The following is a 25,622-nucleotide window of genomic DNA, read 5'->3' as shown; positions in this document are numbered from 1 at the left end:
TGTGCTCTGACCTACATCCTGGAGAGAATCTGAAACTCCTGGAAATGAGGCTGTCATTAGGAACTTGGCTGAGAGGGAAATGTATGTATCTTAACACATCCCTCTTGTCAAATTTTGATATACAAGAGACACATCTATTCAGCTACCATTAATCTTGGCCTTGGCTGGGATTGTTGGGAGACCAGGAAATGTAACAAGTGGGCCAGGCTGATGATTCACAAAACAAAAAGCACTCAAGCAAACATGTGTGACAAACATGGTGTTATCAAAGAAAGCTAATGGACTAGTCTGGCAGCCACTTTGTTTCTTCAATCAGCTTTGCTCATTTACTCTGTATTACAGACAACATTTTACTCTATTTTTCATCGTAATATGCTCTTATGTGCACTGATGAACAAAAACAAAACCATATCTGTAGAAGAAAGAAGTAGGATTAAAGATTTTTAATACATCTCCACTGTGTTAAACCAAACTAAATTCCACAGCGGCTGGACAAGACGGACATCCAAACAAATTATAACAAACAAGGGATGTCAAATTATGTCAACATAGCAAAAACAACAAGAACTTAAAACCAAAAATACTCAGGAATTAATTTCTTTGATGAACAATGAAGTGAAATATGATCAGATAAACAATAATACAGAGTATCTCTATCAGACGGGACATTTTACTTTCGGTCATTGCTTTATTTTGCCTTTTATTTCTGAGTCTTTCAGATAAAACAAGACCACTCCTCCATATTCCTACAGCTCTACATGGAGGACTGATAAATCTAAAACAAAAAGCCACATGAAATGTTAAAGTCACAAACCAGCTCCAAAACCTTTGATTCTGTCACCTCTTTTTTTGTTTTGCGACTTTTACCCACCATCTCTGAAGATCATATACCGTAGAGTTGACTGGTGTTGTTTCGGACAGCGGTGAGCACTGTGGCCATGTCTTTCCCCTTCAGCAGGCTCAGCTCACGCAGCGTGTGGATGCCCATTCCAGGGTGTGAAAACTGGCAGACATCTTTCTTCACCTGAGTGAGACACACTTATCATGAGCATGTATCAACTGTAATTACAATACACTTAGCTGTGTAATTTGTTATACTTAAAGTCAGTCAGTCATTCAAGAGATTAGAGCAGTGCTAGTGTTCTTAGGCCTCAATTTAAATGTACCTGTCTTGGCAGGAAATATGGTGCATCTGTCTCCAACACGATGCGATCGAGAGGGATGCGGCGGACAGCATCTCGGGCCTCGGTGGCCTTGTGGTAGGTGATGAGGGCTGTGAAACCCACATACAAGTTGGGGAACTCTGTCAGGAAGGGCTCAATCACTGGATAACTGTTTGTGAAACAGTGCCTGGAAACCATATGCGTATAAAGAAAGAATACACACAGATTAAATGCAATTAACTCTTTGAAACTCCTTAAAGTTATATTCTTCAGTATTTTTAGATTAGTTGATTTGGCCACAATGAGAAAACATAAAATAATCCACTGACAAATATTATTTTTTTGATGACTGAACGATCGTGGTCAGCGCTAACCACAGAGACATTTTGTTTTCTGTGAAACTGCTTCAGTGTGTAATAGCCTCCCATATTTCAGAAAGGGATATTTTGGATTTTTTGATGTGGGGTTGTATGAGGTATTTACCCATAGTCAGTGTTTTATCCACAGTAAATCATGCCCCCACTTTGAGAAACAGGCAAAAGTATGCAATTTACTGCTGGGGACGAGGGCAGCAGCCAAACATACTCTAACTGAAGGTGTACATCCATATAACCTCTCTTCATAGCCACCAGCCTCTTTTGACAAAAACATTTTGCATCATTTCACCTTGCAGAACACAATAACACAAACAAATTAACCGATCGAGGCAGCTGAAGATCATCAATCTTGTGTTTTCTGGGGTAAAATTATTGTTTTTGTCAAAAGGAGTCCGGTGGCTTTAAAGAGACCATATATAACAGCTTCAGTTCCCTGTCGGAAGGGGCTGTCTGACGGCAAGGTAAAGCTGTGAAAATATTCTAAATATAGCATGCACATAGGCTGATATTGATTCTGTCAATCCCTCATGCATAAATAGGCAATCTGAATTAAGTGAAGGAACAGTGAACTCTTCCACCAACAATGAAAACTACTATACAGAAAGATAATTACTGAATCTGAATATATTAGATAGCTACTGCAGAAAAACACCAACCATAAACAGCATCAAAAATGGGTTTGATTTCATAAGTATCTTAAGGATTATAAACCAGTCAGAAGGGAGGTAACATTTCCTTGTGTTAATATTTCATAGTGATGTAAAATGAGAATAATCATCCATAGGATCACACCTGTGAATTTTGTAATCCCTTGGGACACACTTCTTCATGATTTCTAGCAGGTCATCATCTGCATCCCTACAGTGGATCACCAGAGGCTTCTTCATGCCCACAGCCAAACGCAGCTGACGCTCCAACACCTTCAAGCAGGGAAAAAAATGCAGACCACACCATACATTATTATTTTACAATAGTATCACTCCACTCCACAAGATATATTTAACGATAAAGGCCTCTCTAATTTAAGATAAACAGTTACTGGACTACAAAGTTTCAGCTGACGCAGACCACATCGACGCAGACCGTACCTCTTTTTGCTTGGGGGTGTCAGTGGAGTTTTTGTGGGAGTAGTCCAGGCCAATCTCGCCAAATGCCACAGCTTTTGGATGCTGCATGGCCATCAGTATATTGCGTTCATGGACACTTGTGTAGTACTTGGCAAAGTGGGGGTGGCAGCCAAATGCCCCCCACACCATGTCTTCAGCCAGCAAACCTTCCCACAGGGCCTCCTTCATCATGAGCCTTGGGTTGCAAAAGTTGGCGATACAGCCTCTGAACTCTGGAGGGAAGCTGCTTTGGTACTTCCTTTGAAAGCTTCTGAACGTCCCGCAGAAGCCAAGCTTGCCATAGAGCATGTCTATGTGGCAGTGGGAGTCTATGAAGCCAACCTGACTGTCCTGTTTGGGATAACTGGTCCACATAGGCTCTGCCCCCTGGGATAATCTTCTTTTAGGAGTGCCACTGTGAGTAAAGGGGTGGGAGGGGTGACACATGGAGGAGACAACATCTGACCGCCTGCGTGATGTTCTGGAGTTCATGTGAGGGTTCAATGCTTTTCTGTTTGAGTGTAGTGGCAGAGCAAAGGGATCTGTTAAATGCGCCCTAATGTTGGGCGAGCGGAAACTTCCAGTCTCAGCCCTGGATGCCTTTGAAGGGGCCGTGTTTGATGAGTGGGGTTGCTTGGCTGAGACAAAAACTGTCCTCTGTGGCAGTGAGAAAGACATCTCCAGGTGCTCAGCAGCTGCCTGGACAGACCCAGTCGTTTCAGTAGTGTATAAAAAGGTAGAAGAGGAAGTTGTAGCTCCCTGCATACTCACTGAAGGACTTCTCCATTGTTGGCTGTCAAAAGAGCCACTCTGAGGAGTCATGAAACAAGACAGAGAGTCTGGGATATACTCCAGTTCAGGGAAAGACAAGTCACAATCCTCGGCTTCTGGTCCATTTTCTGTAGCAAATAACTTGTCTTGAGAGGTTGTTTGTACAAACACGGGGTCCGGAGCTATAAAAATCTTGGGCGAATCTTCTCCTTTTAGCACAACACACTGAAAAAAAAAGATAAACATATAGTAAAAAAATATAAAAATAACATCTCCCAGTAGCTTTTGATACTCAGTGGCTTGATGATTATTTTATGGTCTCAATTAGGGCTGCACAATTAAAAAAAAAAATCACATCATCATTTTTTGTATTTTTTTTCCCCAGTGAAAATGAAATGCAGAAATTACGATTTCTACTAAAATTGTAACTCGTCAACTAAAACATTTGAAATTATATATAAGTAAACAAGCCTACAAGAAAAGATAAGCTTTTTGGGGGTTAGTTAACTTACTCTTCTGTCTGTTTTGAGCCTCGAGACCTCAACTTGGCCTTCAGTGTCCTCAAACATCTGGAGGGAGGACTGCTGGTCTTCCCGGACAGTGCTGTTGTCCCAGTGTTCTTCCCGGGCAGTGCTGTTGTCCCACCATTCCTCCTGGACTGTGCTGTTGTCCCAGTGTTCTTCCCGGGCAGTGCTGTTGTCCCACCGTTCCTCCTGGACTGTGCTGTTGTCCCACTGTTCCTGGACTGTGCTGTTGTCCCACTGTTCCTCCTGGACAGTGCGGTTGTCCCACTGTTCCTCCTGGACTGTGCTGTTGTCCCACTGTTCCTCCTGGACTGTGCTGTTGTCCCACTGTTCCTCCTGGACAGTGCGGTGGTCCCACTGTTCCTCCTGGACTGTGCTGTTGTCCCACTGTTCCTCCTGGACAGTGCGGTTGTCCCACTGTCCTTCCTGGACCGTGCTGTTGTCCCACTGTCCTTCCTGGACTGTGCTGTTGTCCCACTGTTCTTCCTGGGCAGTGCTGTTATCTTCAGATTTATTCTCAGGTTTGACTGAGGAACATTTGAAATTTGTGACCGCTCTGTCAAGTGCCACTGGACTAGGTGCTTCAGTCCTCACTGGTGAAGACAAAGACAGGCTAGTCCTGTGGATATCTGTAGTGCTTGTGCTGCCAATGGCTGCTATCAGTGCCCTCCTACAGATAGCCTTTGATACCTCTTCAGGTGTCTTCTCTTTTTTTTTCATGCCGAAAGTTTGAGGTGAAGGTGAGGACACTTGCTGGCTCTCTGTAGATTCCAGCTGTCTGGGTGATTCGTCCATATGTTTCTCCTGATAGTTATGGTGCAAACAGACAAATAAATCAGCATTTTTTTTAACAAGAACTTAACATAATGAATGAAATAGCACATTTGAGACTCTAACTTTCATTTAAAAAAGGAACATTATATTTAGACCATTAAAAGATGGGTAGAGCAAGACTATAGTTAAGACTTACTTCTGAAGTCTTGAAATGTTCATTATTTCTCCTGGAAAGCTTCCTCAGCTTACGTTTGCCTGAAGAGGGCATGCTTTCACCGAGTTCCACTGCTTTTCTCTTGGGAGTATCCAGACTCAGTGCTCCAAGACCGTCAGGTCCTGGAGAGTCACTGAGAGGCACAGAATCTGAATCTTCATATGGCGACATATTCCAGCGAGAGGATGTGCCTGACCCAGCATCTATCTCCTGAGGATGTGCAGGTGGGGTAGCTGCAGTTCGTATCCACTTAAATGCCAACTTCTTTCTGTTGCTGTCCATGTCGGAGATTTCTAATCCAATGCACAGTTAGAGAAAGAATGATCTGTTTGAGTGACCATCTAGTACATCATGCGGGCAACAAAGTGAAAACATGAAGGCATCACTGTTCGAAAAGTCAAGTAAAAACAAGAGTATTCATTTTTCCTACAATAAGAAGATATGCCAATACCTTGTGATCAATTTAACAATGGCCATGCTCATTAAATAAACCATGTAGCATGCTGTATGAAAAATACATTTCTCCCTGTAAGTTATTTTTCTAATTCTTGAATTAAATATTTTCTTGTAAAAATCTGCTAAAAACAGACATCGTAAAACTGGCTTTAACTGACTGGGATTATTTTTTATTATTTTATTTATCTGGTTTTCATTTTTACCATATACTTTTATTATCATCTCTTATGTCCTTTAATAAAGCATTTTTTCACTATGTCTATAAAAGTGCTATTCAAATAAAGTTAATGTCATTATTATATTCATGAGGGTGTATCAGTTTTTTAGGATGTTGGGAGAGGTGGTTTTTGTTTCAGGTGAGGCTGGGCTACCACCTCGGCAAAGCAAGTGACTGCGCTAGGGATGGCTTTGTCTGGCAAAATACATCACTATAGCACAATATCAGCTGCCTTGATTTTTCGTTATAACCTGATCTTGAGACCCTGCCTTGAAGAGGAGCCTTGTGTCAAATTATAGTTTCCAGATATACATAATATGACTAAAAGATCATGCTTATCCTTGCCCCAAGCAAGATAATCTGGCCAGGGTGGCCTACCTCCACTTCAAATAAAGTACTACAGCAGCCAGTACAGAATGCTGCAGCTTGTATTTCTACTGGGATAAATCCTAGGTCACATATCACTCTAATTCTCGCCTCCCCCACTGGTTGCCAGTTTACTTCTGAATTGGTTTTAGGATTCTTTTAATAACTTTTAAAGCTCAACAGGGTTTTGCCCCCAGTTATATAGCTGAGCTTCTGACTACCTATGATCCTAGTTGTGACATGAGATCCTCAAGCCTACCCTCATTAGTCATCCCTAGATCAAGTCTGGTAACTAAAGGTAACCGGGCTTTTGCCATCAGGGCCCCGAAGCTCTGGAATTCTCTGCTTGAGGGGATTAGGCTGGCTAACACATAATTGCTTAAAACAATTTTTTAAAAGGAAAGCTTTCCCTTTTAATGACTACTTGTATCTTTTGTGTTTTATCTCCTTTGTTCTGTGATTGCCACACTATGTACACACACACTATTTTCCTGACCTCTTACATCAATATTGTATTGTTTTGTTGTCTCATTTTTATGCACTTTGTAACCTTGTTTAGATAAGTGCTATACAAATAAATATAATTATCATTATTATTAATCAATTTACGGTATTTGGCCCCGGTAGAATGTTGGGTGGCCAGCCAACCATTTTCTAATTCACAATGAGAATAAACTGAATTATTTTTTATTTCTTGTGCTGTGAGTGTAATTAAGGTGCCAAAGTACATAAAAAAATCAAAATAGAGGTTGTTTATTTAAGAAAAGTGCCTGGATTTCTAAATCCTAAAAACAGCTGCGCACACCTGACCTATGCTGGGCTGCTGCAACTGCATTTGCCTCATGTCAAAGATGAGTGTGGGCAGCAAGCACAGGTTTTATAGTAGGTACTGAAAAATATTATAAATGTTTGTTTATTAACAGGCCTCTGGCATCCTGTTACTTTGCAAAAGGGCCCCCTGGGCAAGGCAAGTTTAGTATATACATGTGTGTACTACAGGAAACCCTCAACACTGTGCCATGCGTAGCAGCAGCTATTCTTCTTCACAGGTCTTCGATCTATTAACGTTACCACCTTCAGAGGTGCATGCCGCCACCCACTGTACCAGAGTTTGTTACACCATGATTTTAAACAACAAAAACAAACAAAACCAATAAAATACACATTTTAAAAGAAGTTTTAAAAACTTTTTTATAAACTCGTGAAATACCAATACTTAAACTCCTAAAACTTCCCTTTAAATGATCTGGCTGTGCCACACATTACAACCACCACGTTTGTGACATAGCTAACAAGTTAGCTAACATAAACCTGTAGCTGTGTCAGATGAATTTTAGGTGCTAATGTTTTTGCCGAACTTTATTCCAGTTTAACGGTAACAAAAGTTGTTTGGTTATTGTGCAGCTTTATATTACAGTCAAACCTGACCGCGGTAGAGAAGACGCCAAAACTTCGAGTTAGCTAGCACACTCACTTTAGTCAACAGTTAGCTAACTAGCATTAACAGTTAGCTAACTGTGTTCACTCGCTGAATTCAAACTGCGGCTCAAATGCGCACAAAAGCCACTGCCATTTTTGTTATGATCTTACACTTCTTTATCACATATAGAGGCAGTTAGCTACACTGCTAGCTAAATTCATTTAATGAGGTTAAGGTTAAGTTGAAGAGTTGCTAGGTAAATTACCTTCTCAGGCTCGGCAAAGTAGAAATGGCACGGACAGAGCAGGAAGTCAAAATAAGATGTTACTTTATCCGCCACTCGGTAGCTTAACGTTACACGTTTTCTTGCCGACTTTTGTGAGCAAAAACAAAATATGACAATGTTTCATTGACATATTGGATTGAATTAAAAAGTTTGTGTTTAAATGAACCGCTAGATGGTGTCAAAGTTCTGTTTGGCGCCGTTTGTCGGCCATAACGTTTAACGAGAACAAGCGACAGCATTTGCATACATCTCGCGAGATCAGTGAGATTTAACCAATGAGCGGGAAGCACCATGACAACAGGTGGGTGTCTGCTGGGAAGTTTAGGTGCTCATGGCTGCAGACATCCATGCCCACTTAAGGTTCGACAAGGCAGATGTATTCATTTATATAGCAATTTATTCAATGTTTTTCATACATTTAACCTTCAACAGAAAAAAAATAATTCAAATAGTGAATAAATTAAAATGTATTGTGTAGCCCATACAGATTTTGAGACAATCCTGATTATAAAAAAATCAAAATAAAGACATTAAGACAAGATAAAAATGATTAACACAACCTTTAGAAGGCAGCAGAGAATATAAGATTTTAAGCCTGCTTTTAAAGGTAAGTAATAAAGTGATGAACAGTGATAGTAGGCTATAGCCAACAAAAGAGGTGTACTCAACACAAAGTAGTAATTATAGGCTGCTAAACATGCCTCAACTCACCCTCCTCCCTACCTCACCCCAATGTATTGACAAAAATATAGTAAAAAATAAATAAATGTAACAAGTTGCCATTATTATCATTATTAGTCTGACAGTGTACTGCAGTTCTGCATGAGGTTTTTGTCGCCGTGCCCCAGTACAACAGTACAACAGCTCACTGGCATATTTAACTAACATTAATGCCTTACAACATTATATAGCTATGTCAGATAGCACCCCATGTGAAGTCTGAGTAAAGTGTCAGTCGTTTATGTTGCGCTGCATGTGTAGCTTATATAGACAGCAGTAGCTTTCATTTATTGCACATGCTATATAGCTCTAGCCTACTTGCTTATGATAAATACTATAATAGAGTAGGAAATTTGTTTTTAAATTGTGAAATCTTTTCTGGAGGGAGACCCCTAAACCTGACGGCAGATTTGGTCCCCCCAGTGTTGACTCCATGGCTATGGCCTTGGCTCAGTACATTTAAATTTCCTTAATAGATATGCACAAATTGTATTAAAACAGTGATCATCATGCCCCTGTGCCAAAACCTGCACTTTATTTTAAGATGCTCGCATATTTTATTTTATTTTTTTAATTTAACAAACAATATTCAGGTGAAGTAATTAAACACACTACCTGAAGCACATTATTCCAGTCACAGCAGTTTTTTTATGCCCAAGTTTAATACTTCAAATGAACAGCATTTCCACTGAAAGGCAAATAATTCTTCAGGTGAATAGGGCATCTTAACAGCTTTTAAAGTGTGGACACACTCTAGTAAGATGATAGAGGATTAACTATATCTTCTGAGTGAAATCACATGGTTGGAAGTGAGTTCAACCAATTATAACAGACAGTTACGAAACTCCTAAACAGTAACACGTTTTGTTAGACTTTGGGTAATCCCAGAGACGTCTTGTAGGCACCAATGCCGTATCCTTTACCTGTTAGGAAGGAATGGAGATGCATCAGTAATGTAAACTGACATCAGTATGTTAGCTCATATAAATATTTAGGTTTCTGTCTTGATGAATGTATGACTTATGAGGTCTCGTTTGGGCTTCTTGTTCACTTGTCTGCTGAGAGAGCTTTAGGATCAATTATTTTACATATACTCAACTCTATGATGCATGTGTCTCCCTATACTGAATCATGCTGCAGGGTTATGGGGCTTAAAAGAATCTAAACCTGCTTAAACTTTACAGAATAGAGCTGTACAATGTTTTCTGGGGGTTTGTAGATTTGCTCCTATTCCAGCAGTTCAAGGAGACATGAGCTGGGTACAATTATGTGTGATGTTGCTTTGCTCCATTTTCTTCCTTCTAAATATGCATGTTTGACTCTGGTCCTGGCTTGTTTTGTTTTTCTGGTGTCCTATAAGCCCATGTAGGCTGGGAATACTGTTAGTTGGACACATTAATAAAAAAAAATCATTCATCCGTTTAGTTATTCTAAAATACAAGATACCTACTTTCCCTTCTTAGAAATGCTGCTTGTGTCAAGCATTTAGAAGTGTTTACATTCCGTCTATGAAATACAGATAATATTGATTATCGGTTCACTCAATCCACTTTAATATAATATACCAACATAAAACATAAAAGTTTGACCTGCTGCACACAAACATTCACCAAAGACAATAAAAGCTACTTGGTTGTCTTTGAATAAAAACTGTAAAGGTGTGAGCAGTGGGAAGTCTGAACAGCGTGATCAGTAAAGAAAGATTTATAGGGATGTTGCATGTGCATGTAAATGTCACGCCAAGCTGATACTTCATGTATAGGTGACATCTGGATCAGTGCTCACATGCTGGGGCCTTCTTTTCGATGACCCAGTAGCAGAAGCCCCTCCTGGCACGGTCATTGAATTCATTCCTGAACTGGGGCATGTTTTGAGGTGACGTCTTTGGTGTGTTTTGATGCACACCTACAGAAAAAAAGATATTTAAAAGTGAAACATCAGGGAAGCAATTAATAAAAAGAATGATATTTAAAGGTCCAGTGTGTTGGATTTAGGGGATATATTGGCAGAAATGGAATATAATGTAATATGTTTTCTTTCATGTACAATCACCTGAAAATTAGAATTGTGTTTTCATATAGGATGAACCATTTCTATCCACATATGAAGCAGATCCTCATTCACAGAGATCGCCATGCTGCACCATCATGTCAGTTGGGCCATTGGAGTTTTCAAGTCGGCCATCATAGTTAGTAGCCCTTTTGTGATGAGCAGTGTTGGAAAAACACAGATTGTTTAACCTGAAGCTACTTTATTCAGTGTTTATGATAGTTTAAATCACTGGGTCCATTTGTTTTGGAGAGGAGGAGACCTCTGCCTCTCTGAACATCTGGATCTTAAGTTATCAGAGAAAAAAGGTGAGCACAGATTAACAGGTGCTGGGCTAGCAGCCATCTCTGGCATGCCAAACAGCATCGGAGAAACACTGATTTTTAATGTGAAACTGCTTTATTCTGTATTTTTAGCAGTTTAAATCCACCGGCCCATTTGTTTAAGAGAGGAAGAGACCTCTGCAGATAATTCAGCTCCCAGTAAAAACCTTCTCAACAATGAATACTAATGGAATTGTAACCCGGAGAAGGTTCAGCGGGATGCAATCTGCAATCCTCACTGCTGGATGCCACTAAATCTCTTTAAATCTTGCACACTGTTCCTTAAAACAGCTGTCATTAATGTGAGACCTACTGTATGCTTGCACCATGGAGGGAACAGGATCATTAACTGCAGTTTCTTCCAGTGTAAGATGAGGTAACAGGCTGCTGCTGGCAGTAGTATTCAGGGCGCCTTCATGTGATTCACGCACTAGCATATGTAATAAAGCCAAATTAGACACAGTTTCCTTTGTAAAAGACACATAGAAGTCTCTGATCTCTCTGTACTGTGCAACGTGCTCTCCTTGTTACTTTCCAGAGTCATTTTAACAAACCTGTGTCCTTCAACAAGGCAGCTGGGACTGATGCAAAATAAACTGGAACCTAGATGGGAATAACCGTGCATAGTATCACAAGAAAACAAAGTAGATGTATGCTTTTGTTTTTAATCATTCTGTTAGTAGAGGGTGTTTTGCTTCTGTTGTTCTTACCATTGTTTTCATTTTGCTCCAGTGGTCTGTCTGGAGATGTGGGAACACGACTGGGTGATTCCTCGTCCAAAATGTCATGCTGGTGAAGAAAATTGAAGGATGATGAATATTAGTTACCATCTATTCCCACTATCCAACAAAGTGACGTCACGCACAACACTGCTGCAAAACAAATACTGCACATGTGTGAGAGACACAGAGAGAGCTCTCGACAGTGATCAAGGTACTTACTTCTCTCTCCTGAAACGGCTCGAGTCCCATGTTTTTTTCTTTTCCCCTGCCTGCATGTTCCTGATATAACCGCGGCCAGCTCACCGCCACTCACACACACACAAAGATGGGTTGTGTTACTTTGTTGCTTAGCAACATGTTTGGCAACAGTACCCCTGCTGTGCTAAACTGGAGCAGGTTATAATTCCAGATTTTGACATGTGACTTGGACTGGACATCCTCGTGTGAGTCTGTGAGTTTATACAGTCAGGTTAAACAAGTGTCATTTGTGTGAAGTTATTTAGCTCTTACCAGACTTGATATATTGCAGGTGAAACCTTTTTCCACCACTGACATAATTAAGAATAATGACATTTCATTAAAGGAACACTTAACCTCAAAATAAGAAATACATAATTTCCCTCTTGTCTGTAGTGCTATTTATCAGTCTGAATTGTTTTGGTGTGAGTTGCCAAGTGTTTGAAATAGTGGCTGTAGAGATGTCTGCCTTCTCTCGAATATAATGGAACTAGATGGCACTCGGCCTGTGGTGCTCAAAGTGCCAAAAACAAATAAATACATACATAAAAATAAAAATAAATAAATAAAAAACATCTGATAAACTCAACAACGTCTCTTTCCAGAAATCATGACCCGGTTACTCAAGATAATCCAGACCTTGTTGTGAGCAGTTTCATGTCGAACTATTTCCTTTATCGAACTACCCCGTCAACTGAATCACCACGCAGAAGGAAGCGTGCATCTACTGCCAGCTCACCTAGCACCACTGAGCTAGCTAACGTCACAGCTCAGCCAAGGAGGAAGCCATTGTTTATATCTTGGGCTTTCACAAGTCTCTCGTCCATCACTACCTTCTGTGTGGTGATACAGTTGGTGGATGCAGTTCCATAGAAAGAAAAGTTCCTACATGAAACTGCTCACAACAAGGTCTGTGGATTATCTTGTGTGACTGGGTCATGATTTCTGGAAAGAGACATCGCTGTTGAGTTTTTCAAATGTATTTTTTGGCGCTTTGAGCACCACAAGCTGAGTGCCATCTAGTTCCATTATATTGGAGGGAAGACAGACATCTCTACAGCTGATATCTCCAACACTCTGCAACTCACACCAAAACAATCTAGACTGATAAACAGCACCACAGGTAAGAGGAAAAATATGTATTTTTGATTTTGGAGTGAACTGTTCCTTTAAAATCAGTTTATGCTTGACAGCACTGAATATTCCTACATCATAAATCAGCAGTCCCATTCATTAAATACACTTGTAAACTGTACAATTGTAATTAAGTGTCTTGTATGTTGTCAAAAAGAAACTACTGGATATGAACTTTGTATTCAACATGCAAAATAAGTGGTTTTGTAATTTCGTCAGACTTGCAAAATAAACAGCAGCAAATTTTTACAGCTTTTCAATATTCACCCCTGTATGCTCTGAATAATGAGTTCTCAATTTATGATTTCTGTATTTGTGACCTCGTGTTTATAAATTAATAGTTCATAATCAATCGCTGATGAATTAACTGAAATAGTAACTTTCAATCAGTATTAAATATATATTTTATTTATGTATCACACAAATAAACAATGACAGTTGATACAGTAGCAATGTATGAATTCAACACATAATGACAGAATTACAAAGTAGGCAAAACAAAAGTATTAACTCTTCAGTCACAGTGTTTCACAGCCTGGTCTTAAAAAATGTTAAGACAATGTTAATCATTTTGTTTTCTCTGTAAGAGATCAGCTGCAAGACATTTTAGAAGAGACTCTGCCCATTTATTTACCAGAATAGGCCAACTTGGAAAATATACCCATAATCACTCTGTCTTTGTCCAGATTTGAAGTTTCAAAGCAAAGCTTTCTGATGATTGCTGAACACTTCAGTCTTGGTTCAATCTCAGAACAATCGGTTGTTATCTCAGGATGGCGAAGGCGTTACCCGCCCCTCTTACTTTGCCTCTGACTGGCTTATCCTGATAATCTTACCCTCACCCAAACCAATGTCACCCCTCATGTTTAAACCTAACCAACAAAAGCAATAAGTACTAGCCAGAGGGAGACTAAGTCAGGTCATGACTTCGCCTTCCTTGGAGAAAAAAATTGACCAATGGAGCAAGAGCCAATATTTTGGGGATCCCGGTGTAGTCAGTAGATATCCAGGCTAAGACTTCCTCTGCTGTGCGCTGGTCAGCACATGGAGGCAGTCCGCCTAAAGTTTCTGGCAGCAATCTATTAATTTAACCCCAACCATGATTTTTCTCTGAACATTACACAAGAAATCCCCTTCTGACAGAAAGCCTTTGAGGAAATCTTCTCCCAACAGCATCTGATCATTGTTTATAGTTGGGTTAGGAACTTTAGACGGGTCCAGACAACATTTTGGCTAATGTCTATAAACAGACATTTGCATATGATCACTATCGTCATCAGACGACTGTCGATGGATTCCAAATTTGCAGCCAATGTGTTCTGCCTCTTTTGTTCTCCACACAAACAGTTTACCTGCATGCAACCAAAGCCGCTCAAATGTGATTGGTCAATACTACCTGCACTACAAACAGAAACCACAACACTTCTGACACCAAGATCTTGTCCTACTGCCTACAAACTCTGCGCACATATGCAGATATCTGTTTATGAAGATTAGTCTTGGTTAAACTGTCGAGTTTAACATAGTATAACAGAGATGTGCAGTAAACTGGATAGTTAAGATCGCCTTATCTCAGGAACTCCCCGATAACAATATTAACAACGTATACAGTGTCTCTCTTTCTTTCTAATGTAACTATACGCATTTTATTTAGTGTCCTTTATAAATTGTGAAATTTAGGACATAAGATCAGCTTTAACACTGTATGCTTGACAAAATGTTCTTAAACTGTAAATTCTGTCTTGAAAAAATAATCAAAGTGTGCTTTTTTATGACAGAACTTGGGTATATGGCAAAATAAAGCATAAAGTAGCATAATCAGATAGCCATCACAGGCTAAAATGTCCCCATTTCTCTAGTGGCCTTTTAGGATTAAATATTAAAATCTTAAAATCTTTAAATACCATTTTAGAGGACAAACAATGCTATTTGAATGAAGATGCTGCCACCACATATTTTTCTGCTGAGGAAGACCTTTGCCAAAGCCAGAGAGTGAATATAAAGGCAGAAGATCAAACTCTTCTGCAGCAAAGTCTTTACAACAGCTGTTGATTCATCACAGAAGTGACTCCAATGTTTAATCTCATATTGCATGAATTCTGGCTTCTTTGCTTTCTAATAGTGTGCAATACCATATTGCCGCCCATACGCGACCATCGTCCATCCAGTTACACGCCTCATTCCTCCTGGCTTTGGATCCTCTCAAGCAGATGCTGCTCCACTCGCTGGTTCATGCGTCGGAGATCTTTCGTTACGCTGGGCTGATCTTCCAGTTCCTCGTGGAGACACCGTGCTATTTCCAGTCTCCTGTAGTCTTCTGCTCGAACCAGACGCCGAATCACTTGGAGAGCGCGATCCTTGAGGCTGTAAACTGTAAACCAAACGAGTGTTTTCACATGTGGAGAAACTGTTGAGAAGAGACAGTCTTTGCTTTCTCAAATTACAACAACAAATTGATGCCTGTGTAAATATATATCTGTCTTACTGCTGCATTTACAAATATTTCTGATGTTAAAAAAATATTCAATTGAATATAAAATTATTAATAATGTAGTCCCTGAATTAAAACACCAGTCAATCAATGTTTTTTGGCATTAAAAGCTTTATTAAACTAGAAAATCACTGCACAGGGACTCTCAGTGAAAACCTCTCACAGCAAGATCTGTAGATTATCGCTGTAATCGCTGCATGTCTCTGAAAATAACTTCTGAAGGGTTTTTTGGTTTGTTTTTTCAAATGTAACTTTGCAAAGCTTTGAGCACCACAAGCCAAATGTCATTCACCCACACTTTTTCTGCAGTGCGGTAGAAGCATGCGTAAAAGAGACCTATAAACCCTGCTTTATTGACTTTTTACCAACTAGAATTTACTGTCAGGCTAAGCGTGCTCAGAACACAGTCAACAGTGAAATGGGCTTCTTACACGGTGCATAATGAATGAACTCTTGATTGTATGTCTGTGAGTAATAATGAATTACATATGATGATAATGGCTAATATTTTAAGTCGTAGATAATCTCACCTGGTAGAGTGATATCAGCAAATGTGGCATTTCCACCCTCTACTGGTTTAGGAAGAAACAGTTCTTTGCTGTTCACCTTCAGAGGCTCATCAGTCTCTGCATCTCTGAACATCCATGGATGACCTGGGAACACCACAAATCAAAAACATTATCTAAAATAAAGTGATACCATTGTTGCACAGGCAACTAAACTGCAAATCATAGCAAGCCTTGAACTAAATGTCATCACTTCCTGTTGGTTGGTCCACTGACTCTAAATGGTGACCAACTTTGTGGTTCATAATGCTTTTATTGGAGATGCACCATTCCACAATCAGAAGATGTCCCTATGTCTCAGTGAAATCACAGTGGCTGCCGTCACAGCATCCTGGATGGAAGTCTGAGTAGCTGCTCCTCTGCTGTCTCTGTTGTTCATCTTAGCAAGAAACTTTTTCACGTCTGCTGCTTTTGCTTTTTAGCTGATACCAACAGCGTGCTGCATCTGGATGTTACTGGATGTCTTCTCCTTATGGGAATTGTGCAACAGAGGAAAGTAACGAAATATATTTACTCAAGAACTGTACTTAAAGGGGAGGTAAAGCCCTGATCTCATAGAAAGTGTTTTAGCAGCTGAAGGTACTTTTTTGTAACTACTTTTAATGAAAATTAAGCTTTTTGTTCCCGGCTTATGCGTTGTGACATGCCTCAAGTTTCCACACTCTATGCGCCTGGTGTTTTTGCAGCAGCACTCTGAATTCCTTGAATTGAAAAAACTTCAACTCAGAGTGGAAAAACGCCTAACGTCAACTCTTTTTTTTGTATAATATGGAGTGTGGACTAGTAGCGCCTACTGGGCACTGCCAAGGTGCCCTTGAGCAAGGCACCAAACCCCCAACTGCTAGGGGCACCTGTCCAGGGCAAACTAGTGGTAGCAGTTGTAAACAAACAAACAAAAATGGTAGACTGATTACACGGGAAGGTTAGTGTAGAGACGTGATGGGATGCTGACCTGGCAACAATATAAACATATTTTTTTACTTGTGACATTCAATTTTCCAAAAAATGGCAGTGCGGTCACGGTGCGACTCGCCTTTTGCAACCTGCAAAAAGTTTTCTGTGTGATCAGGGGCCTAAAGCCATTTCAAAATTCATACAGTACAGGCCAGAAGTTTGGACACACCTTCTCATTCAATGCGTTTTCTTTATTTTCATGACTATTTACATTGTAGATTCTCACTGAAGGCATCAAAACTATGTATGAACACATGTGGAGTTATGTACTTAACAAAAAAAAGGTGAAATAACTGAAAACATGTTTTATATTCTAGTTTCTTCAAAATAGCCACCCTTTGCTCTGATTACTGCTTTGCACACTCTTGGCATTCTCTCGATGAGCTTCAAGAGGTAGTCACCTGAAATGGTTTTCCAACAGTCTTGAAGGAGTTCCCAGAGGTGTTTAGCACTTGTTGGCCCCTTTGCCTTCACTCTGCGGTCCAGCTCACCCCAAACCATCTTGATTGGGTTCAGGTCCGGTGACTGTGGAGGCCAGGTCATCTGCCGCAGCACTCCATCACTCTCCTTCTTGGTCAAATAGCCCTTACACAGCCTGGAGGTGTGTTTGGGGTCATTGTCCTGTTGAAAAATAAATGATCGTCCAACTAAACGCAAACCGGATGGGATGGCATGTCGCTGCAGGATGCTGTGGTAGCCATGCTGGTTCAGTGTGCCTTCAATTTTGAATAAATCCCCAACAGTGTCACCAGCAAAACACCCCCACACCATCACACCTCCTCCTCCATGCTTCACAGAGGGAACCAGGCATGTGGAATCCATCCGTTCACCTTTTCTGCGTCTCACAAAGACACGGCGCTTGGAACCAAAGATCTCAAATTTGGACTCATCAGACCAAAGCACAGATTTCCACTGGTCTAATGTCCATTCCTTGTGTTTCTTGGCCCAAACAAATCTCTTCTGCTTGTTGCCTCTCCTTAGCAGTGGTTTCCTAGCAGCTATTTGACCATGAAGGCCTGATTCGCGCAGTCTCCTCTTAACAGTTGTTCTAGAGATGGGTCTGCTGCTAGAACTCTGTGTGGCATTCATCTGGTCTCTGATCTGAGCTGCTGTTAACTTGCGATTTCTGAGGCTGGTGACTCGGATGAACTTATCCTCAGAAGCAGAGGTGACTCTTGGTCTTCCTTTCCTGGGTCGGTCCTCATGTGTGCCAGTTTCGTTGTAGCGCTCGATGGTTTTTGCGACTCCACTTGGGGACACATTTAAAGTTTTTGCAATTTTCCGGACTGACTGACCTTCATTTCTTAAAGTAATGATGGCAACTCGTTTTTCTTTAGTTAGCTGATTGGTTCTTGCCATAATATGAATTTTAACAGTTGTCCAATAGGGCTGTCAGCTGTGTATTAACCTGACTTCTGCACAACACAACTGATGGTCCCAACCCCATTGATAAAGCAAGAAATTCCACTAATTAACCCTGATAAGGCACACCTGTGAAGTGGAAACCATTTCAGGTGACTACCTCTTGAAGCTCATCGAGAGAATGCCAAGAGTGTGCAAAGCAGTAATCAGAGCAAAGGGTGGCTATTTTGAAGAAACTAGAATATAAAACGTGTTTTCAGTTATTTCACCTTTTTTTGTTAAGTACATAACTCCACATGTGTTCATTCATAGTTTTGATGCCTTCAGTGAGAATCTACAATGTAAATAGTCATGAAAATAAAGAAAACGCATTGAATGAGAAGGTGTGTCCAAACTTTTGGCCTGTACTGTAAATCTCATTCCTATGGTCTAGGACAGTCCAAAAATATTAGTGAACATGAGCAACTCTTCCAAATGCTAAAACTAGAGTGCTTAAACTCTAATTTGTGATGTCATAGGGTATAAGGTCTCGAGCTGCTCCACCAATAATGACATGGGGAACAAGTTATAGATGACACTGACAGCAGCCAGGGGAATGTTCTGAGTATATGGATACATTTTCTGTGTCACAACTGAGAACACTAGGATAGAATAAAACTTGTGTCAAAAAGAAAACAGACATTCTGTGGATCCACAAAATCAGTCTCCCATTAATTGTCTATGGAGCAGCTCCAGACCTATACCCCGTGACATCACAAGACTTCCTTCTCTGGTTGCTGGCTTTGAGAGAGAGTAGCTCATGTTAGGTCATTCAAATATGTTATCATACTGGAATTCTTGATTTAGGTGGTGTTCCCATTTAAGTACAGTTTTTTTAGGTACTTGTACTTTTCCTAAGTTAGTGCTACTCAGTTCAGAGAGAACACTTAGTTTTTACTTACTCCACTACATTTATTTGACAACTTTAGTTACTCAGTTTAAGAGTGAAGGAAATGATCTGAGTACTTCTTCCACCACTGTAAACGTGACACAAAGCAGGGACACTCGCTCAACACATCATGCACGAGCTTCCTGTAACATTGGCAAAGCTGCCTTACCGACGAAAGTGTCGATATGTCGTCCCGTTCCTGGCTGTAGGTCCACGTATGCTCGGGGTTCCCCACGGTAATCTATCCATAGTGGTCGCACGACGCGGGGACTGAGGTTACGAAACACAGCTTTAATGGGTATTCGACTGTTGAGGGATCGAACCAGAGGAAGAGGCTGCTCTCCCTCCTGAGGCATTGGTGCTGCAAGCTAATTACTGTTAGCGCACTGGGATTAGCCGTTTAGCTAACACTAGCTAACAGCAAGCTAGCGAGATATTAATTTTAAGTTGCCTGCTGTCGACACGCGGACATCGTAGAATCAATTATCAGTGCTTCACTTGGTCTGTCTAATTATATTATATCGTTATAAAACGGACTACGAGTAAGTATTAAAGTCAGAGTGCTGCGGGAAGATCATCTGCTGTCACTTCTCAGTCGCCAACTATTTTGTTTACATTCTTACTTCCGGTTAAAAGTCCTGGGACGTCAAACTATTCTGCGCTGTGATTGGTCGAGAGGGATGACGACACCTCGGGCCCACAGAGGACGTGTTTTATGTTATCCTGTTTTGACTGACAGACTGAGAAGCAAGAAAAGTAATTACAACGGTTTATTAATATAGATATATTACAAAATAAATATATAATAATATATAAGCTCTTGACAAACAAACAAAGAGCAGGTTCCTTTGCAGCGAGACACTTAATATCACTGGATGATAGCGGTGTGAATTACTAGTAGCCTACAATTAATTAGCCTAAGTGTTGTATGATGTAAGGTAGCTGTACTCTATTGGAGTTTTTCCATTTTTTGCTACTTAATACTTTTACTCCACTAGTCCATATTTCAGAAGCATATACTCAGTGGAGGATTGTAACAAAGTAGCCTACTCTAGGTCTACTTAAATACAATTTGGACACACTTTTACTTTATTTGAGTATTTCTATTTTATGCAACTCTCTGATTCCACTCCACTACATTTGAGAGACAAATTTTGAACTCTTCACTCTTCAACAGTCACCTGACAGCTTTTGGTAGTTATTTTTTATATATAAAGTTGTATACTTGTATAGGTATATGAATCTAAAATTGACTCCACATTGACCAACTACAACTGTAGTAAAGATTCCTATTTTCTTTATCTTGACACTTCTTTTCCTCACTTACCTCACTTCTTTTACATCACTTCCTTTCCTTGCCTCTCCTCAGTACCAGTTAGTTCCTTTTACTTTTTATTCACTCATTAACCTCACTGAATTTATCTTCTCAGTCCTATTTAAACCCTGAACACCATCTCACTTATTCTTTCTTCACTGTCACATTGGGTAGCAGTGCTGGTAAGCAGTTTATTTATCTTTAGTTTATATGTTACTAGTTTAATTTAGAGCATTATTTATCCTTATTAAGATGGACATTTAATTTGACTGAAGTTCTAATCTTGTATTTGTTTCTTGCAGATTCAAACCCATGTGTGTTTGCTCTCCTCTTTGTTTAACTGCAATTTGAGTTTTGGAAATAAACCTTTGTGTGCAAAGAGTTTCAGTGACTGATACATTGTGACCAACAACATTAAAATACTCTTGTGTTTGTTGGTCATAAAAACAGAATAATGTAATTTTCTATCATAATAAAACACTGTGACTCATTCTGCATAATGAGTACTTTTTCTTTTGATGCTTTGAGTATATTTTGATGCTGACACTTTTGTGCTTTTACTTCAGCCACACTTTGAATTCAGGACTTTTACTTACAATGAAGTATTTTCAGGCTGTATTTACTTCTTAAAGAGTATAAACACTTCTCCCAGTCCTGCATATACTGCATTTTCACTCTTGTAGAGAAAATCGGTGCCTGGAAGTGGGCCAGATGGCTCCCAACCTTGTCTTCTACTTCCCCTTGCAGATCGTCCTCTGAGTTGACTTAGTATCTTAGGTTCAGTTGGCTGACACTTAGAGAAACACTGGAGTCAAATAGAATCTGGTGCAATCGAGTTTAATGTGTTCACAGGCTTCAACACATACAGCTCATTGAGTCAGGCTCCAGAGCAAGACTGAAGTTTCACTTTCTGCGCTCTCCCTTTTATGCTGGTGAAGATTCGAGAGAATCTCCACCCTTTTCCTTTAGTCCATCCTACCTGCATTTTAATCTATTGGTGGCAGGTCTTTTCTTTTTAGCCCTTTTCCATCTGGTCCAAATCTATTGGTGGCGGGCCCCTTGGGCCCTTATCCACACATGACCTAATGGTGTAATCCCTGGGCCTGGAAATCCCCAAATTCTCCCACCATTAGATTCGAGCCTGGTTTCACTTTATTTTTTAAAAACATATGAAACCTGGGGATTTTCTCTATACAATCCCCTGTGCCTTCATGCAATGTGTCCTAGAGTGTGTGTCATGCAATACAAACGTTAAAGTGTGTGTGTGTTATTATTAAACAGTACATGGTGTGGTATATGTGTGCTCTTCAATGTGAACCTTGTGTTATGAATACATAGACTTGTATAACAGTGTTTTATCACACATAGATGCATAACAAACAGTTTTATAGGAACTTATACATAAAACATTGTTATATGAACTTTTACTTTTAATCAACTTATGCAGTATAACACCTTTACCTGATTAAAGATTAAATCTTACACTACACTCCACTACATTTACTTCTCTACAGTCAATGATTGTACATATGATTTGGATTTTTAAATATGAATGAAAATAAGATTAATCTCAACAGTACATAAAGTGTTTAAAATGTCTCCACCTCTTTCAGCTACAACATTAAAATGCTGCTTACACATGTATGCATCCCTGATATTAACCCAATATACTAATACAATGTGTAAGAATAATCACCTCAGCGTCTATTAATTAGCTGTTCAGGAGCTTTCAGTCACCTCTATAAGAACTCTTATGAGCACAAACACAATGAGCACAATTACAGGCTTTAATGTCATTATTTTTTCCACCCGTAAAGAATAATAAGACGTATTTGCCTGGTAATCACAGTGCTGTATGAGTCTGAGCTCCACCCAGTTTCATCCTCACATAAAACACAAGGGCACAGCTGTGTACGACCTCCTCCTCCCAGGAGATTATTCCCAACCTGATCTCCACAGCAGCACCAATTCACCCCCGGCAATATTTGAAAAACATCTAAAAAGGTAGGTAGAAATACTTGCTTTTACAAACCTTGCTGGCTACTGTATTAGCAAACTAAACTTTTCTTTAGAATAAAAAGTGGTCAAATTCACAGTTATTATGTGAGAGACACTGCTAAATTTTTCAGAATAATTTGTTGTTGGAAAAAAATACGATTCAACTGCACTATCTGTTCTTTTATTCCCCATCAGACTGTTTCTCGGCCAGTTGACCCAAACACAATGTGTGTTAACGACAGTAACTCTTTGGTGGATGCGGAGGATGTGTCGAGGGATGAGAGTCTGGCCAAGCTGGAGATCGCGCTGCTCAGTGCCATCTTCATCAGCGCCGCCATCCTCAACACCTCCCTGCTGCTCGTCCTCTGGAGACAGCGCAAACAGATGTCCAGGATGCGCGTCTTCGTCTTCCACCTGTGCCTGGCGGATCTGGTGGTCGCCTTCTTCCAGGTGTGTCCGCAGCTCATGTGGGACATCACAGACAGATTCGTGGGACCGGACCTGGTGTGCCGCCTGGTGAAGTACCTCCAAGTTCTCGGCATGTTCTCATCCACATACATGATCGTGGTGATGACAGTGGACAGGTACCAAGCTGTCTGCAACCCGATGGTGAAGTTCCAGCGGACGAGCACAAGGCTCAACATCCCCGTGTGCGTGGCGTGGGGGATTTCTCTGCTGGGCAGCTTGCCACAGATTTTTATTTTCTCACAGGTTGAGGTGGCGCCAGGTGTGTTTGACTGCTGGGCCAACTTTATCCAACCGTGGGGGCTGCAGACCTACGTCACCTGGACCACTCTGGTCATTTTTGTTTTACCCGTCATTGTGGTTGCTTTTTGTCAAATGCGCATCTGCCGAGCCATCCAGATCAACCTGTACCAAAAGACCAAACAGCAGAGCAACGCTGGTCTCCCTGTGCCATCCAGAGCCAGCGGTGTGGCCGGGATGTCCAAAGCCAGGGTGAAGACGCTGAAGATGACGGTGGTTATCGTGTTGGCGTATATCGTCTGCTGGGCGCCCTTCTTCACTGTCCAGCTTTGGTCCGCCTGGGACACAAACGCGCCAAAAGAAAGTAAGTTGTTCAGTATTTTTGACTGATGCTTATAACTATTTTTATTATTGTGCATCTAATTTGGATTTCCTTTCTAAATACGTGATCAGTAACTGAGAAGTGCGCATTTACGCACAAAGCCAGATGATAGTCAGAGGTGGCAAAGGACACTTCTTTGCAAACACACAAGGGCGTAGGTTTTGTTTTAACATTTTAACATTATTTTTATTGTTTGTTTGCTAAATTGTTTATTTGTGTTGATTTCTCCTTGATCTTGTTAGAATAAATTCGTTTTACGCACCCACCTGTGCCTTATCTGCATCACTTTATAGTATAAATGTCTTTGTTATTGTCAGAAAAATCACGTCCATGCTTTCATATTCTTATTTGAGGGACACAAATGCACATGTTCCAAATATTGATGGGGATGTGTCCCTGTGCCCCTGCAATCTACACCTATGCAAACATATGACGCTTTGCTCTTCTCCTGTCTTTCCAGCTGCGACCTTCACCATCCTGATGTTGCTGGCCAGTCTGAACAGCTGCGCAAATCCCTGCATCTACCTCCTGTTCAGCGGCCAGTTTCCCAAGAGGCTGGTGACGCTCCTGTGCCGTCGGCTGTCTGACGGGAAGAATTCAATACACGAAGAGGCAACGCAGGTCAGCACTTTGTACATGAGCTTCAAAAATGTCTCTGAGTCCAAATGAAGGCAACGCCTCACAATGTGGAAACGTGAAAAGGCTGTGGGTACGCCTGGCGCAGCAGCCTGTGAGCGCTCTGTGCATGTGAATGACTGTTTGTTCTGAACAGGAAACATGGAGATAAGACGTACTGTAACGTGAAAATATGGTATGCCATGGAAGCGTTAAAAGAAATCCTGACATGGGTGAGCATGAGGCAGAGCTGCGCTCCAGATGTTATCAGATGTTGACGGATGACAGACGCAGGTGGTGCTTTGTTGGACTGTAGGGCCAGTGCTTTTTGGGAAAGAGAAGAATCAGTGTATGGACTCTGTACAGAACTGATCATGTTATGACTGTGACAGCTTTGATGATAAATAAAAAAATATTTCATTTAATGAGCCTAGAAGCTGCTGCCTTCAAGAACACTTTTCAGACAGATTCATGGATTGAAAATCATGCTGGTGAGGATGAAGAGGAACATAAGAACCCACAATACAACTGCAGCTGCATAGTAGATTTGAGGTGGGACAAAGGGGACATGTCCCCCTGCAACAGAACCTGTTGATTTGTTGTACTTTTATTTCTAACAAAATTAATTTACACCATGAACTGATGCAGAAAATGAACAAACTGGGGCAGAAAATCACTAGAATGCAACAAATTCAGTGTTTGGTGCTCAAAATTTTCTGACAGACGACCCCAAAACACCCTCTTACAAATGGGTCCTCCAAATGTTGAAATAAAACCTGCACCCTTGTGCAGTTGTATTGCTATTTTGTGAAGCGGAAAACTGCAAAATTCACAAAAATATTCAACAATATTATACTACAATCCCTTGAGTTAAGCTCAGAGATCTTACATGATGATATATACACTATTTTCCAAAGGGTAAGCTATCACATGGAGCGAAGGCAAGAACAATTGTGTTTTCATGAAGATACAAACACGTTGTTTAAATCATGAAATGCAATTTGTGCCTGCCTCCAAAAATCAAAACAAATCAAAAACTGTTGTAACATAAATGTATATAAAGATTGTGAAACAAATCTGTCACGTCTATAAATGTTCTGTGTGGTGAATAACTGTTGTAAAATCACACACTGACTGTGTTTGTAAAATATTGTTCAGGCTGTAACCAACTACAGACAACTCGTGTAGAATAAAGTCATATTCTCACAACTGTTTTGAGTTTTTGCTCGTGTGCAAGTACACATCATGTACAATATGTATTTTAAAATCCACTTTAAACAAAATCAGAGTATTATTACAATCAAAAGAGAACATTAAATTAAAAGGGAGTTTGCAGGGAGCCACTTGAGATTAACTTGACCCATTTAGATGAATCCTCACTTACACAAGTGTCACAATATCTTTTTTCCATCTAGGTTACAATTGATAATACTGAACAAATATTAGC

General features: G+C 40.4%; 4 protein-coding genes across 6 annotated transcripts; 1 reads left to right on the top strand and 3 right to left on the bottom strand.

Moving 5' to 3' along the window:
• Positions 1-300: 300 nt before the first annotated feature.
• Positions 301-7,889, bottom strand: tatdn2 (TatD DNase domain containing 2). Of its 2 annotated transcripts, XM_078167856.1 has the most exons (8): positions 7,654-7,889; positions 4,912-5,222; positions 3,930-4,745; positions 2,629-3,642; positions 2,333-2,460; positions 1,167-1,350; positions 872-1,024; positions 301-775 (listed from the first exon to the last, which is right to left on the bottom strand). In XM_078167856.1, exons 2-7 carry the CDS (start codon positions 5,209-5,211, stop codon positions 884-886), a joined length of 2,583 nt encoding a protein of 860 aa, XP_078023982.1. In that variant the 5' UTR covers positions 5,212-5,222; positions 7,654-7,889; the 3' UTR covers positions 301-775; positions 872-883. The 2 variants fall into 2 exon arrangements, with proteins under 2 accessions (XP_078023982.1, XP_033483398.2); XM_033627507.2 differs by having other exon boundaries at positions 301-1,024.
• Positions 7,890-8,169: 280 nt separating this feature from the next.
• LOC144464660 (uncharacterized) lies at positions 8,170-11,982 on the bottom strand. 2 transcript variants are annotated; one of them, XM_078172377.1, is made up of 6 exons: positions 11,708-11,982; positions 11,477-11,555; positions 11,321-11,369; positions 11,080-11,196; positions 10,180-10,299; positions 8,170-9,317 (listed from the first exon to the last, which is right to left on the bottom strand). In XM_078172377.1, the coding sequence occupies exons 1-6, from the start codon at positions 11,761-11,763 to the stop codon at positions 9,262-9,264; spliced, it is 477 nt and encodes a 158-aa protein (XP_078028503.1). In that variant the 5' UTR covers positions 11,764-11,982; the 3' UTR covers positions 8,170-9,261. The 2 variants fall into 2 exon arrangements, with proteins under 2 accessions (XP_078028503.1, XP_078028507.1); XM_078172381.1 differs by lacking the exons at positions 11,080-11,196; positions 11,321-11,369.
• Positions 11,983-13,245: 1,263 nt separating this feature from the next.
• On the bottom strand, positions 13,246-19,775 carry vhl (von Hippel-Lindau tumor suppressor). The gene is made up of 3 exons (XM_033625568.2): positions 19,330-19,775; positions 15,881-16,003; positions 13,246-15,230 (listed from the first exon to the last, which is right to left on the bottom strand). Exons 1-3 carry the CDS (start codon positions 19,514-19,516, stop codon positions 15,037-15,039), a joined length of 504 nt encoding a protein of 167 aa, XP_033481459.1. The 5' UTR covers positions 19,517-19,775; the 3' UTR covers positions 13,246-15,036.
• Positions 19,776-22,405: 2,630 nt separating this feature from the next.
• On the top strand, positions 22,406-25,377 carry LOC117256536 (vasopressin V2 receptor-like). The gene is made up of 3 exons (XM_033625997.2): positions 22,406-22,479; positions 22,669-23,542; positions 24,021-25,377. Exons 2-3 carry the CDS (start codon positions 22,699-22,701, stop codon positions 24,227-24,229), a joined length of 1,053 nt encoding a protein of 350 aa, XP_033481888.1. The 5' UTR covers positions 22,406-22,479; positions 22,669-22,698; the 3' UTR covers positions 24,230-25,377.
• The last annotated feature ends 245 nt before the right edge of the window (positions 25,378-25,622 follow it).

Source organism: Epinephelus lanceolatus, chromosome 1, assembly GCF_041903045.1.
Source record: "Epinephelus lanceolatus isolate andai-2023 chromosome 1, ASM4190304v1, whole genome shotgun sequence".
Taxonomy (NCBI): domain Eukaryota; kingdom Metazoa; phylum Chordata; class Actinopteri; order Perciformes; family Serranidae; genus Epinephelus; species Epinephelus lanceolatus.
Note: the sequence above shows the minus strand (reverse complement) of the source record. Positions and strands in the feature narration are given on the sequence as shown.

Excerpts from the sequence above, each read along its gene's own strand:
- tatdn2 (XM_033627507.2), bottom strand. The coding sequence starts at position 5,211 with ATGGACAGCAACAGAAAGAAGTTGGCATTTAAGTGGATACGAACTGCA. Across the intron at positions 4,746-4,911 it reads AACATTTCAAGACTTCAGAA|GAGAAACATATGGACGAATC; the intron begins GTAAGTCTTAAC and ends CATAACTATCAG. Across the intron at positions 3,643-3,929 it reads GGCTCAAAACAGACAGAAGA|TGTGTTGTGCTAAAAGGAGA; the intron begins GTAAGTTAACTA and ends TTTTTTTTTCAG.
- LOC144464660 (XM_078172377.1), bottom strand. The coding sequence starts at position 11,763 with ATGCAGGCAGGGGAAAAGAAAAAAACATGGGACTCGAGCCGTTTCAGG. Across the intron at positions 11,197-11,320 it reads TGCCTTGTTGAAGGACACAG|TGCGTGAATCACATGAAGGC; the intron begins GTTTGTTAAAAT and ends TACATATGCTAG. Across the intron at positions 9,318-10,179 it reads CGAAAAGAAGGCCCCAGCAT|GTAAAGGATACGGCATTGGT; the intron begins GTGAGCACTGAT and ends CCTTCCTAACAG.
- vhl (XM_033625568.2), bottom strand. The coding sequence starts at position 19,516 with ATGCCTCAGGAGGGAGAGCAGCCTCTTCCTCTGGTTCGATCCCTCAAC. Across the intron at positions 16,004-19,329 it reads ACATATCGACACTTTCGTCG|GTCATCCATGGATGTTCAGA; the intron begins GTAAGGCAGCTT and ends TGGTGTTCCCAG. Across the intron at positions 15,231-15,880 it reads TGCTGATATCACTCTACCAG|TTTACAGCCTCAAGGATCGC; the intron begins GTGAGATTATCT and ends TTTGGTTTACAG.
- LOC117256536 (XM_033625997.2), top strand. The coding sequence starts at position 22,699 with ATGTGTGTTAACGACAGTAACTCTTTGGTGGATGCGGAGGATGTGTCG. Across the intron at positions 23,543-24,020 it reads CACAAACGCGCCAAAAGAAA|CTGCGACCTTCACCATCCTG; the intron begins GTAAGTTGTTCA and ends CTGTCTTTCCAG.